The sequence below is a fragment of the Ambystoma mexicanum genome, chromosome 3p (genome assembly GCF_040938575.1).
Source record: "Ambystoma mexicanum isolate Mex_15411 chromosome 3p, UKY_AmexF1_1, whole genome shotgun sequence".
Classification (NCBI taxonomy): Eukaryota; Metazoa; Chordata; class Amphibia; order Caudata; family Ambystomatidae; genus Ambystoma; species Ambystoma mexicanum.
Window position 1 is genome coordinate 607,393,022 of NC_090925.1, and position 18,726 is coordinate 607,411,747.

General features: G+C 43.3%; 1 protein-coding gene across 1 annotated transcript in view; it reads left to right on the top strand.

Moving 5' to 3' along the window:
- The window catches only part of CDH22 (cadherin 22), a 2,717,439-nt gene that overhangs the window by 2,145,211 nt on the left and 553,502 nt on the right, over positions 1-18,726 (top strand). The window contains exon 9 of the mRNA XM_069651359.1: positions 6,461-6,597. Coding sequence (XP_069507460.1) covers positions 6,461-6,597 — 137 coding nt within the window. The remainder of the gene's footprint in view (positions 1-6,460; positions 6,598-18,726) is intronic.

The window sequence follows — 18,726 nt, forward strand, 5'->3', positions numbered from 1 at the left end:
AATGAGGGACATCTCCGAAGGGGCGACGTTGACATCTTCCATTCAGGCTTTATTGAAGTTTCCCTCTGGAGATGTGAACCCTCCTAGTGCAGCTGTGGGAAGTCCCTAGCTAAACACTAGCAAATAAAGTGTCATTTCGCCTTAATGCTCACCAGGTGGCAGAGCAAAGATCCTGTCTTAAGAAGTATGAATTTGCTTTGCATCTTCAGCTCGTGCACGTTTTATCCAATACTTTTCAAAATAGAGCCCTCTATTAGTTTGACCTCTGTGGCATCGCATTGCAACGGTGCTTCATTGTATCCATTTACGGTCGTAACACTTGATTCATGCAAAAGCTACTTTTTTCAAAGCAACCGAAATACAAGAGTGCCGCCATCTTGCAAAAGGTTTTTTTTTAATTGAATTTTTTTTAACCAGGGGTGATAGCGGTCAAATGTTGACTGACCACTTACATAAATCTGAACTCAGAGGTGTTTATGATCTTCTTAATGCTGCCAGCATCAGACCACCTCAGTTTTCACACTGTAACGACTAGAGGTGTGTGTACATCTCTGATCTGCTGCAGCAAATGCTGACAGCATCAGACCACCTCAGTTTTCACACTCTAACGACCAGAGGTGTGTGTACATCTCTGATCTGCTGCAGCAAATGCTGCCAGCATCAGACCACCTCAGTTTTCACACTCTAACGACCAGAGGTGTGTGTACATCTCTGATCTGCTGCAGCAAATGCTGCCAGCATCAGAACACCTCAGTTTTCACACTCTAACGACCAGAGGTGTGTGTACATCTCTGATCTGCTGCAGCAAATGCTGCCAGCATCAGACCACCTCAGTTTTCACACTCTAACGACTAGAGGTGTGTGTACATCTCTGATCTGCTGCAGCAAATGCTGCCAGCATCAGACCACCTCAGTTTTCACACTCTAACGACCAGAGGTGTGTGTACATCTCTGATCTGCTGCAGCAAATGCTGCCAGCATCAGACCACCTCAGTTTTCACACTCTAACCACCAGAGGTGTGTGTACATCTCTGATCTGCTGCAGCAAATGCTGCCAGCATCAGACCACCTCAGTTTTCACACTCTAACGACCAGAGGTGTGTGTACATCTCTGATCAAATGCTGCCAGCATCAGACCACCTCAGTTTTCACACTCTAACGACCAGAGGTGTGTGTACATCTCTGATCAAATGCTGCCAGCATCAGACCACCTCAGTTTTCACACTCTAACCACTAGAGGTGTGTGTACATCTCTGATCTGCTGCAGCAAATGCTGCCAGCATCAGACCACCTCAGTTTTCACACTCTAACGACCAGAGGTGTGTGTACATCTCTGATCTGCTGCAGCAAATGCTGCCAGCATCAGACCACCTCAGTTTTCACACTCTAACGACCAGAGGTGTGTGTACATCTCTGATCTGCTGCAGCAAATGCTGCCAGCATCAGACCACCTCAGTTTTCACACTCTAACCACTAGAGGTGTGTGTACATCTCTGATCTGCTGCAGCAAATGCTGCCAGCATCAGACCACCTCAGTTTTCACACTCTAACGACCAGAGGTGTGTGTACATCTCTGATCTGCTGCAGCAATGCTGCCAGCATCAGACCACCTCAGTTTTCACACTCTAACGACCAGAGGTGTGTGTACATCTCTGATCAAATGCTGCCAGCATCAGACCACCTCAGTTTTCACACTCTAACGACCAGAGGTGTGTGTACATCTCTGATCAAATGCTGCCAGCATCAGACCACCTCAGTTTTCACACTCTAACCACTAGAGGTGTGTGTACATCTCTGATCTGCTGCAGCAAATGCTGCCAGCATCAGACCACCTCAGTTTTCACACTCGCACCACTAGAGGTGTGTGTACATCTCTGATCTGCTGCAGCAAAAGGACAGGAGCAGAAATGCACATGATGCTGACTCTTCAAAAGATGAACAAGACATCGTGTAAGGGAACACAACTGAGGCTAGTGTGGAAACCACATTGTAGCGTGGTTTGCTCTGCAATATTTATGACCCATACTGTTCTAATGTACGACCTATTTCGTATTACTCAAAATTGATAATGTTCAGTGGTGTGTGGATTTGTCTGGGCTATACTTTGGCTCTAGCTGATGTTTGATCTTTTGTTTTGGCTGTGCTTTACAAACCCCCTTGCAGTCTTGAGGTTTCGTGTTTCCTACGTTTGTTAACAATCACAGGCTCTCTCCTGTATCAATGCTAGGTCAGGGACTCATGCTGCTGTGTAGTATGAGTTTTCCTAAAATAGAGATTATCACATGGCCCACTCGGGTCTCCTTTGTCTGGTGGTGAGGGCTTCCTGAGTATTCGCGTCAGTTCTCTCTAGTCCTGCGGACAGAGATCCACTCCTTTGCGTTCACACTTTACCCACTGACCATCTCCTTCTCTTGGAATGTCGCAGGCCAACGTGAGTTGTTGGTCTGGCACTGAAATGGTTGTAATGGTTCCTGGTGGGATGTTCAGAGTGAGTTGATGGTCAGCCCCATTAGATCTTTGCCCGAGTCATCCCGTTGCGGTGGTTCACTTGGTACCATATTTTCCCTCTCCCGTTTAATTTGTATAAACTACTTCTCTTTAAATTAATACAGGCAACTTGATTTTTTTTTTAAATGCTGCAGGCAATACCCAAATATTCAGCAATCTTGCGGGATATTTCTACTTTAACAAGTTAAGTTTAAGAGACAGTCTTTGATCAAAACATTGTTTGGAAATCAATCTTCGGAAAACAGTGATTTTGACTACTAAAGCTATTGCAATTCTGTGGAATTTCTACTGGTCAGAGTACTTTGGCTCCTGTCCAAGACCATCACTGGACATTAGAAACCTCGGGATTATCATCAACCCTGATCTGCCAATATCTTCTCAGATTGACACAGTGTTGAAATACTGTTTTTTTTGTTTTTCATTTTCATGTTAGTTTATCTATTCTTCAAAACGTCTTGTCAGTAAGTGCACTTGTCTCGCTTTGATTTTGGCAATAACTTGAAAGGGGAGGAGGGCCGGAATGCAACGTCCAGCTCTTATTTGTTCTTGGCAACTCTGTGAATATTGTTCTGCCTCTGCAGTGCACTTCTGCCTCATTCCCAGTCAGTGACTGCTGTGCACTTCCTCATGTTGCACAGTCTCTGACTGTTGTGCACTTTCCCGTGTTTCCTAGTCACTGACTGCTGCGCACACTTCCTCATGTTGACCAGTCATTGACTGCTGTGCACTTGCTCATGTTGCACAGTCACTGACTGCTGTGCACTTCCTCATGCTGCCCAGTCGCTTACTGCTCTGCACTTCCTCATGTTGTCCAGTCACTGACTGCTGTGCACTTCCTCAAGTTGCCCAGTCGCTGACTGCTGTGCACTTCCTTATGTTGCCCAGTCGCTGACTGCTGTGCACTTCCTCATGTTTCCCAGTCGCTGACTGCTGTGCACTTTCTCACGTTGCCCAGTCGCTGACTGCTGTGCACTTCCTTATGTTGCACAGTCACTGATTGCTGTGCACTTCCTCACGTTGCCCAGTTGCTGACTGCTGTGTACTTCCTCAGGTTGCCCAGTCACATACTCCTCTGCACTTCCTCATGTTGCCCTATCGCTGACTGCTGTGCACTTTCTCATGTTTCCCAGTCACTGACTGCTGTGCACTTGCTCATGTTGCACAGTCGCTGACTGCTGCGCACTTCCTCAAGTTGCCCAGTCGCTGACTACTGTGCACTTTCTCATGTTTCCCAGTCACTGACTGCTGTGCACTTGCTCATGTTGCACAGTCGCTGACTGCTGCGCACTTCCTCAAGTTGCCCAGTCGCTGACTGCTGTGCACTTCCTCACATTGCCCAATTGCTGACTGCTGTACACTTCCTCATGTTGCCCAGTCACTGACTGCTGTGCACTTCCTCACGTTGCCCAGTCGCTGACTGCTGTGCACTTCCTTATGTTGCTCAGTCACTGATTGCTGTGCACTTCCTCATGTTGCCCAGTTGCTGACTGCTGTGCACTTCCTCATGTTGCACTTCCTCATGTTGTCCAGTCACTGACTGCTGTGCACTTCCTCAAGTTGCCCAGTCGCTGACTGCTGTGCACTTCCTTATGTTGCCCAGTCGCTGACTGCTGTGCACTTCCTCTTGTTTCCCAGTCGCTGACTGCTGTGCACTTCCTCATGTTGCCCAGTCGCTGACTGCTGTGCACTTCCTCACATTGCCCAATTGCTGACTGCTGTACACTTCCTCATGTTGCCCAGTCACTGACTGCTGTGCACTTCCTCATGTTGCCCAGTCGCTGACTGCTGTGCACTTCCTTATGTTGCTCAGTCACTGATTGCTGTGCACTTCCTCATGTTGCCCAGTTGCTGACTGCTGTGTACTTCCTCATGTTGCCCAGTCACATACTGCTCTGCACTTCCTCATGTTGCCCTGTCGCTGACTGCTATTCACTTCAACCCGATTTCCAATCAATTAGCAGACAAGTCAGTGTGCCTTATGCATACAGCCTTATTCAGTGCCAAAACCACACGGTTAACAGAAAAAAGCTGTGTGTGTACCACCCTACTATGCACCTTTGATCCGCAAATGCCTACATTTTAACCAATACAAAAAAACAGAAGAGAAAAGATAGTTGGCAAACGCTTCAGAATAGCTGCATCAAAACTGTTTAGCGCATCACCAATCACGTCCAGAAGTGAACAGAGACTTTTGATATTCTGGGAAAAAGCTGAACACGTATGGAAATTAGTCGACAAATGCCATGATGCCTTGCAGTGAATATTGCACACTTCACAAATACCAACACAATATACACAATAAAAATGCAACCTATATGACTATAGATAACTTATTACCCTGGGTGTATGTCCGCTTTAAAGCTGTGAGCGTCACTGAAAATGTTGGTGCATTAAGAAACAAATGCAAACATGCATGATACAATCATCCTACTTAAATGCGTTGCTGCCCTTCATTTTGCTTTTCTAGAGCAGTTGCATTGCGAGTGGTTGTCACTCTTTCTACCCCTCCCATGTACCTGCCGACTTTGGAGCGAGCTCCCATTCTGAAGCCTTGTGGGGTTGGCCCTCAGGGTGTTTCGGTGCAGCGTTGCCTCATGTTGCATTTCATGGAGTCACTGTCGCTTTGGTGGACGTATCTCGAAAACCACTCCTCTTCTAAAAATCCCTTATACACTTATCTCGTGTGTACTATGGTTTCTGGGGCCACTGTTCCTCAGAGGTAGGTTCCTCACAAAGCTATAACTCGTGTGACTGTCACTTGGTTAAGCTCCTTTGTAGAATGTGGGCTATTAGGGTGCAAGCGCCACATACAGGCCAAACCTATTTCATTAAAGTGCAGGTAGGAGGGAGACTGCATGTGCGGAAGGGCACACAACTTGTGGGTGTTGTTTGGTTATCTACCCACCATTCACATCCCATGGCCATGCTAACTCGCTCTGGCCAGTCCCATGTACTGCCTGCCTCTCCCCAACCAAAACACATCCTCCTGGGATCTCTTTGAGCTTGCAGTATCGAACACTAACATCAAGATTTACCCTGGCAGCCTTATTTCTAAGTGGTCACCTGAGATTTCATGGCTTTATTGCAGCTGTAAATGTCAACTGGTGTGATTAACAATGCCTTAACCTTCAGACACTTGATTCATATCTCGTCCTTGCTCTAAAGTTCTGTTAAAAACAAGCACAGACATAGCAAACTGTTTTGGATTGAGGAATTCGATTGGCATTTGCCAGGCACTGCCATGAGGTGCCCAGGTAGCCACTTCATTTTTCCAACTGTTGCAATCTCATGGCCAGGTAGTAGCATGATATCAGTCACTAGAAAATGCCTACTCCACACCTTCACACACAAGCCCAAACTGTTGGCTTTGCCAATGCTTGTTTTACATCCCTTGTGTAGCTGTTCTTTGCTAAGCTGCCACTGGTGCAGTTGTCACTTGTGCTGTCGTCCTTAGTTGGGCTACTCCTTTGTCATGCTCCCTCTCATCCATGTGGCTGTCCTCCCAGTAGCAGTGATTAATTCTCACTAAGCTTGTGTTGCTGGCTCTAGTGTTGCTGTCTCCCCTTTGCTTGGTAGTTGCCCCTTGTTAATCTGCCTCACATATACATGTTGCATGCATTGCTATCTCTATCACACTTGTTGGAGTAGGTGTCTCTCAAGATATTATCCAATAAAAGCGTCTACTGATGTAATAGGCCACCATATATCATTCCCTCCTATATATGTCCCTCTTGTCAATGTCCCTCATGTATGCGTCTGTCATATTGCTGTCCCGCACCCGCTTGCTCTCGCTTCTATAGTTGTCACTAGTCTCCATGGCGATAATAAGACATGCATGCCTCTGTAGCCACCGCAGCGGCTGCCCCTCATATCTCTCTAATGTCGCTAGCACTCCCTCATGTTGCTGTCCCTTATATCTGATTACAGTGTTTTGTTCTTTCCATCACTATAGCTATGCAATCGATCGCAGCTCGGACCTGGAGGGGATCTTTGACATCAACGCCAGCACTGGCGCCATTACAACAGGGAAGACTTTGGACCGTGAGACAACTGGATGGCACAACCTCACTGTTGTGGCACAGGAAGCTGGTAAGGATAACACATTTATCTGGATTTTTTTCTGAAATCGTGTCTATATGTGTCCGGTATGGAAGCATTTTTTTTTCAAGAGGTTATTGTCTTGGGGTTGTCTGGCTCTGTTAACTTGGCCATATACACATGTCAAAAAGGCCTTGTCTCAATTTACTGTGCTATCAGGCTAGTGACTTGACATGATCCAATTGGGCTCCTACAATAAAATAGACGGGGACAGAGGCAAGCAAAAGAAAGACTCTTGAAGGATACTTTAGCTCCTCAATGAAAGCATTACGGGAGCTCAAAGGTATAAATACACCAGAGATGTTGACTTTATGATCCAAAAGAAGATTGTTATGAAATAAACATCACCTTTTCGATTAATTAGCACTAAAAATGTTTGCATCAAAAATGGGGAAAATTGAACAAATGTAGACTAAAGCACGTACAAATCAATGACACCAAAAATAGTTTATATTGGGGAAAAAATCCCCCAAACTTTTTTACCGATGAAGACTGCCATCAGCGGTAGTCTACGGTGCTTCTAAGTGTGCACCAGGGCACTTAGATGGCCAGGCTTGCCACACAGACCAGGCTGGTTTTTGAGGAGTTTATTTATTTATTTATATATCATGCCTAACCCAAGGGTATCGGGGCGCATTACTTGATTAGTACATTGAGGTTACATGCAAACAGAAATCACGACATTAGCATTTATTATGATACAAATAGGACAAATTAATAGTCAAACATTTACCATTATGAGCCAAGATGTACGTTTAACAGTCATGAGTAAAGAACTAGGTTTTTACTTTTTTTTTTCCTGAAAATCCAAAAGGATGTTTCCACTCTTAGTGCATTGGGCAGGGAGTTCCAAAGTTTGGCAGCTAGTACTGGGAAACTGTTGCCCCCTGCTTTTTGTAGCTTGAATCTGGGAATATTTACACATTGTGTGTATACCTCCTGGGTGGGCTTGTTGGATTGCTTTCTGGAGAATTTCTCAGAGGTATTTTGGAGCAGAGTTGAGAGGCATTTGTGAGTAATCGCTAGTGCTTTGAAAGCAATTCTGACCTGAACTGGGAGCCAGTGTGCGTAGTGTCTTGCTGCCGAGATGTGGTTAGAGATTCGGGATATTCAATGCTGCTCTAAGCACATTGTTCTGTAACACTTTTTTCATGTTACGCTTACTTGTATCTAGGTATAGAGCATTGCAATAGTCGAGTCTCGACAAGATAAGAGTTCGAGCTAAGGTGATGCAGCTTTTAGAGGACAGGAAGTGTCTGAAGGCATTTATCAGTTTGGAAGTGTAGGCAGTTGAAAATGTTGTCGCGTTAATTTGTCTGGTAAGTTAATCAGCACAGGCTGACTGCTAACAAACTGTATCTTCTGGGTTTCACTTCAGGTGATTGATGCTGGCATATCGTTTTAAGTTGTGTAATAACGACCAATACCAGGATTAAGATTTCAAGATGGTGTGGAAAAATATGTTTGTCCACAAGTGGGGATGAGGGCCAATCCGCAGTTATTTGAAATGCTCCTCTGAACCGGGATACTTAGCACAGGGCTCTCAGCTGTCAATAGGATCTTCTGGCCACTGTTTGAGTCCAGAATCCCTCCTCATTAGGCAGGTTCCCTGCAGGTTCAGACAGGTGGGGAAGCCTTAAACAGGAATCCCAGGCATGCTGCAAGGCCACACAGGTCAAAGGAGAGTCAAACTGCCACCCTTTTGAGGAGGAGGAAGAGAGGTTTCGTGTAAGTCATTTTCTGTTCTTCCAAGTCAATTGAATTTTAATTGAATTGTATAATTATTCAGGGTGCTCTTGCATGTTGTGTTAACCTATGTGCATTTAAAAAAGAGATACAATTTACAGAACAAAATGTGAGTGTTTGTAATATAAGAAATGACGAACGAGCAGAAAAGCAAAAGTGTGCATAGGAAGGTAATATCTGTCTGATATCTTCCAGGCAGACACCAAACATCTTTCCATTGCTCTCGTCACCCCATATGAGATACTTGTCATTAAATGTGGATTAGAAGTTATCCAATCTGCTTTCCACAGGAGTCAAGCCCACTTTCTCCATCTCTGGTCAATACATCCATGGCACAGCAACAAAACATGTGTTAGTGTTTAGTCGTGGTTGCTGGGACACAGTGCGGAAACCATAGATGCATTGTGAAACTTTATCAAATTGTAAATTACAGGAAGGGTATTTGCTATATATGTCACAAACATGCTCTCTTTTGAGACAGTCTGATTCTCCAGATATGTCTTTGGGGGTAAGGGCCATATAAACTATGAGTGTGGTGTCTCACGGCAACAATGTATCGAATAATGACTTCAACTATAAGGGCTTAGACAAAGGAAAAACATTCTAGACAGCCAATTTCTGCGAAACATAGGATATTTTATTATCATATATAGATCACAATGTCACCATATGTATATAAAATGTATACAACTTTTTCTGAAAAAAATGTATACACATTTGATCTGCATGGCAGGTAGGGGATCAAGCAAAGGCATGAATGAATGATACCGATTTGTAATAAATACCCTGCCCTACCAGCAATCCTTTAGTAATTTCCGATGCTCAGAGATGTTAAACTTCATACAGTGATCAATCATAAAAGTGCAATTTATCATTTGGTCTCCGATCGCTTATCTCAAAAGACATACAATACAGTCTACTGTGGGGATACGGGTATCATGAAGGCGCCTCTCCAGTTCATGTAGAATTTGTCCTCATGCTTCTCCTCTTGTCTCTCCTAATTCTCATATATTGTTTCCTTCTCACAATGTTTAACTGGACCTTCTGGTTAGTTTGTGCTTGCCCTCGGAAGGTTATCACTTTTGTCAAGCCTAAGGCAGCTATTTCTTCCTCTAAAGAGTGCTTTATTCGTGATCTTGATGCATGTACACGTGCACCAGAACTTTGTGCCTGGATTGATTCTTTGGTCAAAAGAGCTCCTATGGTACATCATATGGCTGTGGAATAGTCCTGTCAAACTGATAATACCTGGAATCGGGCTAACCCATACTGTCAAATGAACTCTCAAGAGTTTTGCGGCGTTGGTACTCACCTAAGAGACTCTTTGGTTCTGGAGTGTCATCAGACACAACAAGCAAGGTACCCCTATGGATTAAGCATAAATTGATTAGAGTGTGAAAGATACTGAAAATTGTGCACTATTTACCAGCCTTTAAATTCGTTAGCAATTGAAATGCATAAAAATGCTTCCGGCAGCAGGAGTCTTTCTAAAGGTGAACCCCCCACTCATTGGTTCACAGTGCATATAACCAACTTGAAAACTATTAGAAGACTGTCACTGCGCACAGGAAAAAATATATTCAACCGGATGAAATGAAATGTTCAGATAGTAGCAATCATGAACCGGTGATATAAATAATTGAATCCACACATGAAATTATGAGAAATTTCTTCTTTGTATTGTAAAGTAATAGCCGACACGTGATTCGACCCTGACGGTCGTTTTCAAGGCTATTTGCTACCCATCGTTGTACAGTCAGTTACAAAATAGGCCATTAAAATGAGATTGGCATCATATTATGCAGTAGGTTATTGATAAACATAAAGAATATACATCAAAATCCACCCATGATGGAACATGAGAAAAATAATGTAAAAATAAAATAAAATTATAGCATACCACACCAGTTGGTTGAAGGTTTGGGATGAGCAAACATATATGAAGGTAAATAAGAGAAAAAAGACAAGGCATTCAGTTGTCATTCCCTATCATGGATACTTTGCTTAGGATAAAGTAACATTCGTTATATGCATACATAATCATAAGAAATATATTTATGTTAGTGTTTCTATACATAAAGAGCACGGAGTGGGACATGTGACCCGCGCCCACGATCACCCTTCTGGAGTCCATACAAGTCTAGCCCATGCAGAAGACTTTGGTAAAAGTGAAGGTGAAGAGTGCAAAGTGAGATGCACCTCAGCCACCGTGACATAAAATGTGTGATAAAAATATGATGTGCAAGGAAAGGAGACAATTCCTTACCATCTGAATGCACAAGTTGTTATTCAACCCTGTAATTGTTAATATGGAGAGGTAAGGTCTGTATTTCCAATTGTAAAAAACATGTAAATGGTGTGTTGTACACTCATGTATAGAATTGCCTACCTTGAATAGGATATTTTCAAGTGACCTTGAGTCAAGATATCGCCTGGTCAATTGCAAAAAGTCAGTGGGTTAAATCCCTGCGTCACTGAAAGCAATATATGCGTGGAATTAGTATGCCTGATGTTAAATTTGGGGTGTGTAGCTCCTATAAAGTTAAAATTTACCTTTAATGGGTACAGGAATCCCTGCAGTCAATAAGCTTGCTCCCTCGAGCCAGGACGCCGTTCTACAAATAGATACAGCGGACCGCTGCGCTCAGGAATGACGTGTCATGTGATGACGTCACGCGCACAGAGGCGCGTGACGTCACAATGTAAACATGACACGCAATAAGTGTTATAGTGACATCGCAATCGTCTAATGTTGTCTATATGAATGATTGTCAAAAAATATAAAGTTAAATAGCATTATTATTTGGACAATTAAATAGAACTCGTGAATGTAACAGATTTAAGATAATGGGATAAGTGTCAACATACATTTTTTCTGAACATAAAAGCGTTCATGAATCAGTAAGATGGATCGCATGTCCCATGGTGCTCTAAAGGGGTTGAATCATAAACGCGGGGCACAGGCCCCCCACCCCACACATATGAAAGGTAACTCAGTTTTATTATAAATTACATAAACATAGTCATTTATAAAAAAAACATGCATCTCGTGATCTGAATTCAAGCCAATCTCTGTTGTTCTCAAAAGACAAATTGTTCTCACCTCCATTTTACGTAATTTCAATTGTGTATCACCCCCCCTCTTTCCTTTTTTAACTTTCATCAGACCCAGGAACCATATCTCTTCAGTATCGTCCGTTTGGTGTGCTTTTTGCCAATGAATAGCCAATGGTGTTTTAGGTTCAACATTCCTCAAACTCAGTAAGTGCTCACATATACGTATGCGTAGCTGCCTGATGGTACTGCCAACATAATATTTACCACATACACATACAATGACATATACAACATAACTTGTTTTGCAATTGATGTGATCTTTTATAGTGATTTCGTTGTTCAATGAGTCTTTAAAGATATATGTTTTGTCCATAGCATATTTGCATTTGTTACAATGTCCACATTTATGAAAGCGATCACCCCTTGTAAGCCAATTTTGCGGTTCTGTTGTTGGTAGATTTAAAAAAGAAGGGCACAGTTTGTTTCTTAATGTGGGTGCTTTGGTAAAGGTAGGTTTAGGCTTGTCTGTTAGAAATGGTATCAGGTCCTTGTCCAATAGGAGAATGTTCCAATGTTTAGCTGCCATGCGATATAATGCAGCACTATCTCTGGAATATTGGGTTATAATCACAACAGGTTGTGGATATGTTTTCTCTTTCCTGCATCGATTAACTAGTTCTTTCTGTGTGATGTTCTTATATTTCTTGGAAGCTACATTAATAGTTTTGGGGCTATCTCCTCTTTCAAGAAATCTATTATTAAGTAGTTGACATTCTTGTTGGTAATCACAGTCACAACTGCAATTTCTACGAGCTCTATAGAACTTGCCCCCTGGAATCTTATTGATAGTTCCCCTTTGATGGCTACTGTGGGCGTGAAGGACTGAATTTACCTCTATTGGTTTACGATATGCATTAGTTTGGATTTGATTATCTAAAATAAAGATGTGCAGGTCCAAAAATCTATGCTCAATGAGCTGGCATATCCTGTAAACTGAATCCCAAATGTATTAATGTTGGCATGTTTGACAAAGTCACAAAAAGATTCTGGTGTGCCTGCCCATATTATAATGATATCATCAATAAATCTTTCCCATCCAATTATGTGATGCAAATATATATTGTGTTGATATATGTGTTTTTCCTCGCATTGGGACATGAATACGTTCGCTAGAGATGGCGCACATTTTGCACCCATCGCTACCCCTCTCTCTTGTTGGAAAAATGTATCATTGAATAAACAAATGTTGTTTTTCAAAGTAAACAGTAGAAATTCTTTGAGCATTTCGACATGTTTCCAGTGAGAAGCCGAGCAGTTCCTGAAAGTGAATTCAAGAGCATTGATCGCCAAATCATGTCCAATGCTAGTATATAGCACTGTAACGTCCAAGGTTGCAAGTAAATAGTCAGAGTGCCATCCTATAATGTCTAGAAATTGCAGAACATGAGTACTGTCCCTAATATAGGACTTCATTTGTACCACAAATGTGTTTTAGAGCCTCATCTAATTACTGGGAGATGCCCTCTGTGGCCCAACCTATGCCACTCATAATTTTGTCTATATGCAACATTAGACGATTGTGATGTCACTATAAAACTATTTTCATTATTGCGTGTCATGTTTACATTGTGACATCACGCGCATCTGTGCGCGTGACGTCGTTACGTGACACGTCATTCCTGAGCGCAGCAGTCCACTGTATCTATTTGTACAACGGCGTCCTGGCTCGAGGGAGCGAGCTTATTGACTGCGGGGATTCCTGTACCCATTAAAGGTACATTTTAACTTTATAGGAGCTACACACCCCAAATTTAACATCAGGCATACTAATTCCACGCATATATTGCTTTCAGTGATGCAGGGATTTAACCCATTGACTTTTTGTAATTGACCAGGCGATATCTTGACTCAAGGTCACTTGAAAATATCCTATTCAAGGTAGACAATTGCATACATGAGTGTAAAACACACCGTTTACATGTTTTTTTACAATTGGAAATACAGACTTTACCTCTCCATATTAACAATTACAGGTTTGAATAACAACTTGTGCATTCAGATGGTAAGGAATTGTCTCCCTTCATTGCACATCAGATTTTTTATCACAAATGTTATGTCACGGTGGCTGAGGTGCATCTCACTTTGCACTCTTGACCTTCATTTTTTCCAAAGTCTTCTGCATGGGCTAGACTTGTATGGACTCCAGACGGGTGATCGTGGGCGCGGGTCACATGTCCCACTCCGTGCTCTTTATGTATAGAAACACTAACATAAATATATTTCTTATGATTATGTTTGCATATAACGAATGTTACTTTATCCTAAGCAAAGTATCCATGATAGGGAATGACAACTGAATTCATTGTCTTTTTTCTCTTATTTACCTTCATATACGTTTGCTCATCCCAAACCTTCAACCAACTGGTGTGGTATGCTATAATTTTATTTTATTTTTACATTATTTTTTTATGTTCCATCATGGGTGGATTTTGATGTATATTCTTTATGTTTATCAATAACCTACTCCATAATATGATGCCAATCTCATTTTAAGGGCCTATTTTGTAACTGACTGTACAACTATGGGTAACAAATAGCCTTGAAAACAACCGTCGGGGTCGAAACACGTGTCGGCTATTACTTTACAATACAAAGAAGAAATTTCTCATAATTTGATGTGTGGATTCAATTATTTATATCATCGGTTCATGATTGCTACTATCTGAACATTTCATTTCATCCGGTTGAATATATTTTTTCCTGTGCGCAGTGACAGTCTTCTAATAGTTTTCAAGTTACCCCTATGGACTGGATGTAAAAACACTTATCAGTGCTATATCACCAGCAGAAAAGCCCGGCAGTCCAGGGAGTTCATTGAATACATCACCTATTCTCTCATCTTCAAAGGATATACGTAGTAAAAAAATCTTATATGGCAAGGATTGCTAATCCAAATGCAAGGAAGTAGGTTTCTTTTGGACTCTATGAATATTATAATTATTAATGTTGAGAAGCCCAAGGAACCAGAATCAATAGTCACTCAAAAACAAAATCGACAACACAGATTCGGCCAAACTGTGTCAGAACACAGGACCTGAGAGTCCTGCGGAGGGTACAGATTGGCAATTGGTGTACAACAGATAAAACAGAATGTATAGTCATAGGCTGCGGTCATAGTAACCTTAATCTTTTTTTTTTTTAAATTAAGGAAAAGTTTGTTTAACATGTCCTCTCCCATCGAACTGATTCTCATTTTTAACTGATTATTTTATGACATTTGTATGATTCTCTGTTTTTCTCTTTCTACATATTGTTTTGTGTTGGCTAATCGTGCTGCTTGATGGATATGTTTGTTCGTACTGATGTATGTATGTTCTGTTGTCAGCGCACTGAGGCCCATGGGCTTGTTGCACTATGTAATAAACTAAACTAAACTAAATTCAACTAAATGTTTCATTGCGTGGGCTGGTGGCATTACTGAAATGTGTTGTTCCAGTCCCTATATTAAATTGTTTTGTGACGGGTGCCCTCTTGCTGGCGTAATTGATGAGTTCTCTTTTTACTCTCTCATCAGTGGGAGTTTAACCACTGTCACTCTCCAGTACCACAGACAGAAAATACGATGGTAGCCATAGTAGATGTGTCTGCCGCATTGCGCGTTTGTCTCTTAAGTGCTAGGTTTTACTCGAAACTCCTTTGTGAAGATGCACTTTGCACTTGGCAGGGCTATGCACTTTAAAATGATCTCTCATGAATGAATGCAAAATGTGTGAATTGTTAAAAGGTAAAGGTGTGGCAAGCAGCTGCTTGTCGCTTGAGGTGTAAGTTAGTTCTACATGTATATGTGTTTTCTAACACTGAAAATACAGGTGCAGATAAAACTGACACTGGCAACAGCAAACCCCTCTTTTCTTCACAGTTTGACTAGGAAGTGCCGGGAATGTTTGCTTCGTATTCCACAGCATCACTCGAGGAAATTGGGAAATTCCCAGCCCTACACCCTTCAGTGGATGTTGGTGTGGAGAATTGAAAGATCAGCGCAGAACAACTAGAGTTCCTAAAATAAGTCATGTGCCCCCTGCAGAGATTCCCCCAAGCTCGATCCTCCAATTTCAACTCATTCTGAGGGTGAGCTCCAAGTGGTACTCAAGGAGCCTCTTCAGGCATAACCAGGAGGACTAGCCTTCTCATTAACCCAAGAACTTTGCGCACCCCTCTTTTTAAGATGAACCTGTCTGTTCTTCAATTAACCTTGAGCACTATGCACCTGCCACGCCTGAATTCTGCCTGCTCTAATAGATAGGGAACCCGCGGTGCCTTTCCTGCTTTAGCAAACTCCTCTGTACCTTCCCTGCGCTAACTAACCCCTCTGTACCTTCCCTGCTCTAGCGAACTCCTCTGTACCTTCCCTGCGCTAACGAACCCCTCTGTACTTTCACTGATCTAGCTAACCCCTCGGTACCTTCCCTGCTCTAGCGAACCCCTCTGTTCCTTCCCTGCTCTAGCGAACCCCTCTGTACCTTCCCTGCTCTAGCAAACCCCTCGGTACCTTCCCTGCTCTAGCGAACCCCTCTGTACCTTCCCAGTTCTAGTGAACCACTCTGTACCTTCCCTGATCTAGCGAACCCCTCTGTACCTTCCCTGCTCTAGCGAACCCCTCTATCCTTCCCTGCTCTAGTGAACCCCTCTGTACCTTCCCTGATCTAGCGAACCGCTCGGTACCTTCCCTGCTCTAGCGAACCCCTCTATACCTTCCCTGCTCTAGTGAACCCCTCTGTACCTTCCCTTATCTAGCGAACCGCTTGGTACCTTCCCTGCTCTAGTGAACCCCTCTGTACCTTCCCTGCTCTAGCGAACCCCTCTATACCTTCCCTGCTCTAGTGAACCCCTCTGTACCTTCCCTTATCTAGCGAACCGCTTGGTACCTTCCCTGCTCTAGTGAACCCCTCTGTACCTTCCCCGCTCTAGCGAACCCCTCTACGCACCTGCTTAAAAACACACCAATGCCACCTGGGCCTGCACCATTTTGACGCCCGATGCACCCGGATTTCTTCCTAGTGTGCCTCATGTACTCTAGTTCTCCCTTTATCAACCCTGGGTGCGTTGACTGTTAGTAAAATAATGTACATTTTGCCTGCTAGTTACTGTGTAGCGTGTGGTCTTTTGCTCCCACGTTTGAATGCATGTATTCGTCCTGCTCCAATGCACCTCAACAGCATTAGTTTGTAACCGAACCTGGCTTTGCTCTCCGCTATGCTACCCTGTACGCTGTCTACCTTCCTCCCCAAGCAATGACCCCACCCTCAAAAAGCCCTAGGTGCCTGCCTGCTGCTACACAATCCCCTAGGCGTCATGCAGGAGGTCCCTTACTGCTCAAACCCTGGTATTGCTGCACGCGCTCACGTTTTGTACCCCTCAACAATCCCCTGTGTGTTATCTGAGGCAGGACTGGACTGCTTTGCCCCTTTCCGGCTGTGAGAGCGCAGTCATCCCGTAATGATCTCAAGGCTCTGAGAGGCCATCTGCCAATACAGCTATCCTACAAGACTCACCTGTTTTATTTGGCTTCTGTTGGTTGCTGACAGTGTTTTTGAGGTATGTAAGCGTTTCATGGCCATACTGCTGCCTAACAAACGAAATTCAGGAGCAGCCCATAGCAAGAAGGGTACCCTCAATGCTTGTGTTGGGCTTTTTTTTTTTACTCATGTTGGGCGATCATCCAAGCATATCCACAAACACCAGCGGGATTACCCAGAGGCTATGCATGCCCCAATGACTTACACCCAGACCGCCCCCACCGAACCTCGAGCGTTCAGCCTATGTTATACCTCTACCTGGCCAGCCAGCCCATGGACACATCACATACCAAGGAGGCTCTTGTGGGTTGAAAGCTCACTGGCCTGCATCCTCACTGAGGCCTAGACTGATCAAGTTATAATTGGTTGCAGTTAAATGTTTATTTGTATATAATTGGGAGATAGGGAAGTTTAAGAACCCCCTGACACCATTAACATATCGCATTTGTCTCCACTGAACTTTGCAGAAGAGGGACCTTTTTCAGGTAGGTAACACCTGGAAGCTCCATCCCCAAAAAAGGCGAATATTACCTAACAGCTGAGAGGAAATGGAGAATTGGCTATGAGCTGGCTGAAAGGGCTCTCTTTCGTCTTGCTTCAGTTACCCATCAGAAGGCCATTTTATTAGCTAAGCAAGCCTTCTATAATGAGCAGTTGGAGAGTATGATTAACCAGTCTAAAGATTTATTTGTTTTGGTTCAGTCACTTTCCTCACCTGCAAAACTACACTACAGTATCATCCCCTTGCAAAGTCTGTGTGACTTCCTGTCCAACTTCTTTGATGAACACATTATTACTACCAGGAGCAAAATTATTAGCTCTTGTCCTCATCCTACTACATCTAATTCCACTAGTACTGATACTAGGCCGACTGTGTTCGGGTCCAGTTTTCCAACTGTTTCTTCTCAACAGATAGTATCTGCTATCAAAAGGCTTAAATCTGCATCCCCCTGGACTTTATATTGATAAAGACGTCTCATGGGATATCATTTCTTGGATCACAGCAGCAGTGAACAACTCTTTTTCACTTGGATATATGCCTAATAATCTGAAGCACGCACTTGTTATCCCCCTCCTAAAAAGAAAAGAAAAAAAAAATCCATTGATTCACCAATTCTATCATCTCACTTCTCTGGGTTCTGATGACGCTTCTTGAATCCCTGGTTTCTCCTCTTCTTTCTTCCTTTCTTGAATCTTCCACTTTCTTTGATCCTTTTCAATCTGGGTTTCGCCCTGGCACGGGCACTGAATCAATTCCTGTGTCAGTTATGGATGACCTTGCATTTCTGGTTGACCAGGGTGGGGTTGGGGTGCTTATTTTATTATATCTCTCGGCTGCTTTTGACACCCTGGACCACCCGACTCTGGTCACCCGACTGTCTTCTGCTGGTTTGTCCGGCCTGGTACTTACTTGATTCTCTTTGTTACTGTGAGATTGTACCCAATCAAACTTTCTTTCTCCCTTCTTCTCCCAGCCAGTCTCTCTGCCTTGCAGAGTCCCTCAGGGCTCCACTCTGTCTCCTATTTGTTTAACATTTATACCCAGCCACTACTTGGTCTCATCCATTCCCACGGCTTCCGGTGCCATTCCTATGCTGATGATACACAGATCATTCTCCGGTTGGATCTGTCCTTGGGAGGAGACAGCTGCCCAGCTTAGGGATTGCCTGGAGGCCTTGGGTGGGTGTATGACCAGGAACTGGCTTAAATTGAAGGGTGTTATAAGATTGGGTACTCCCAG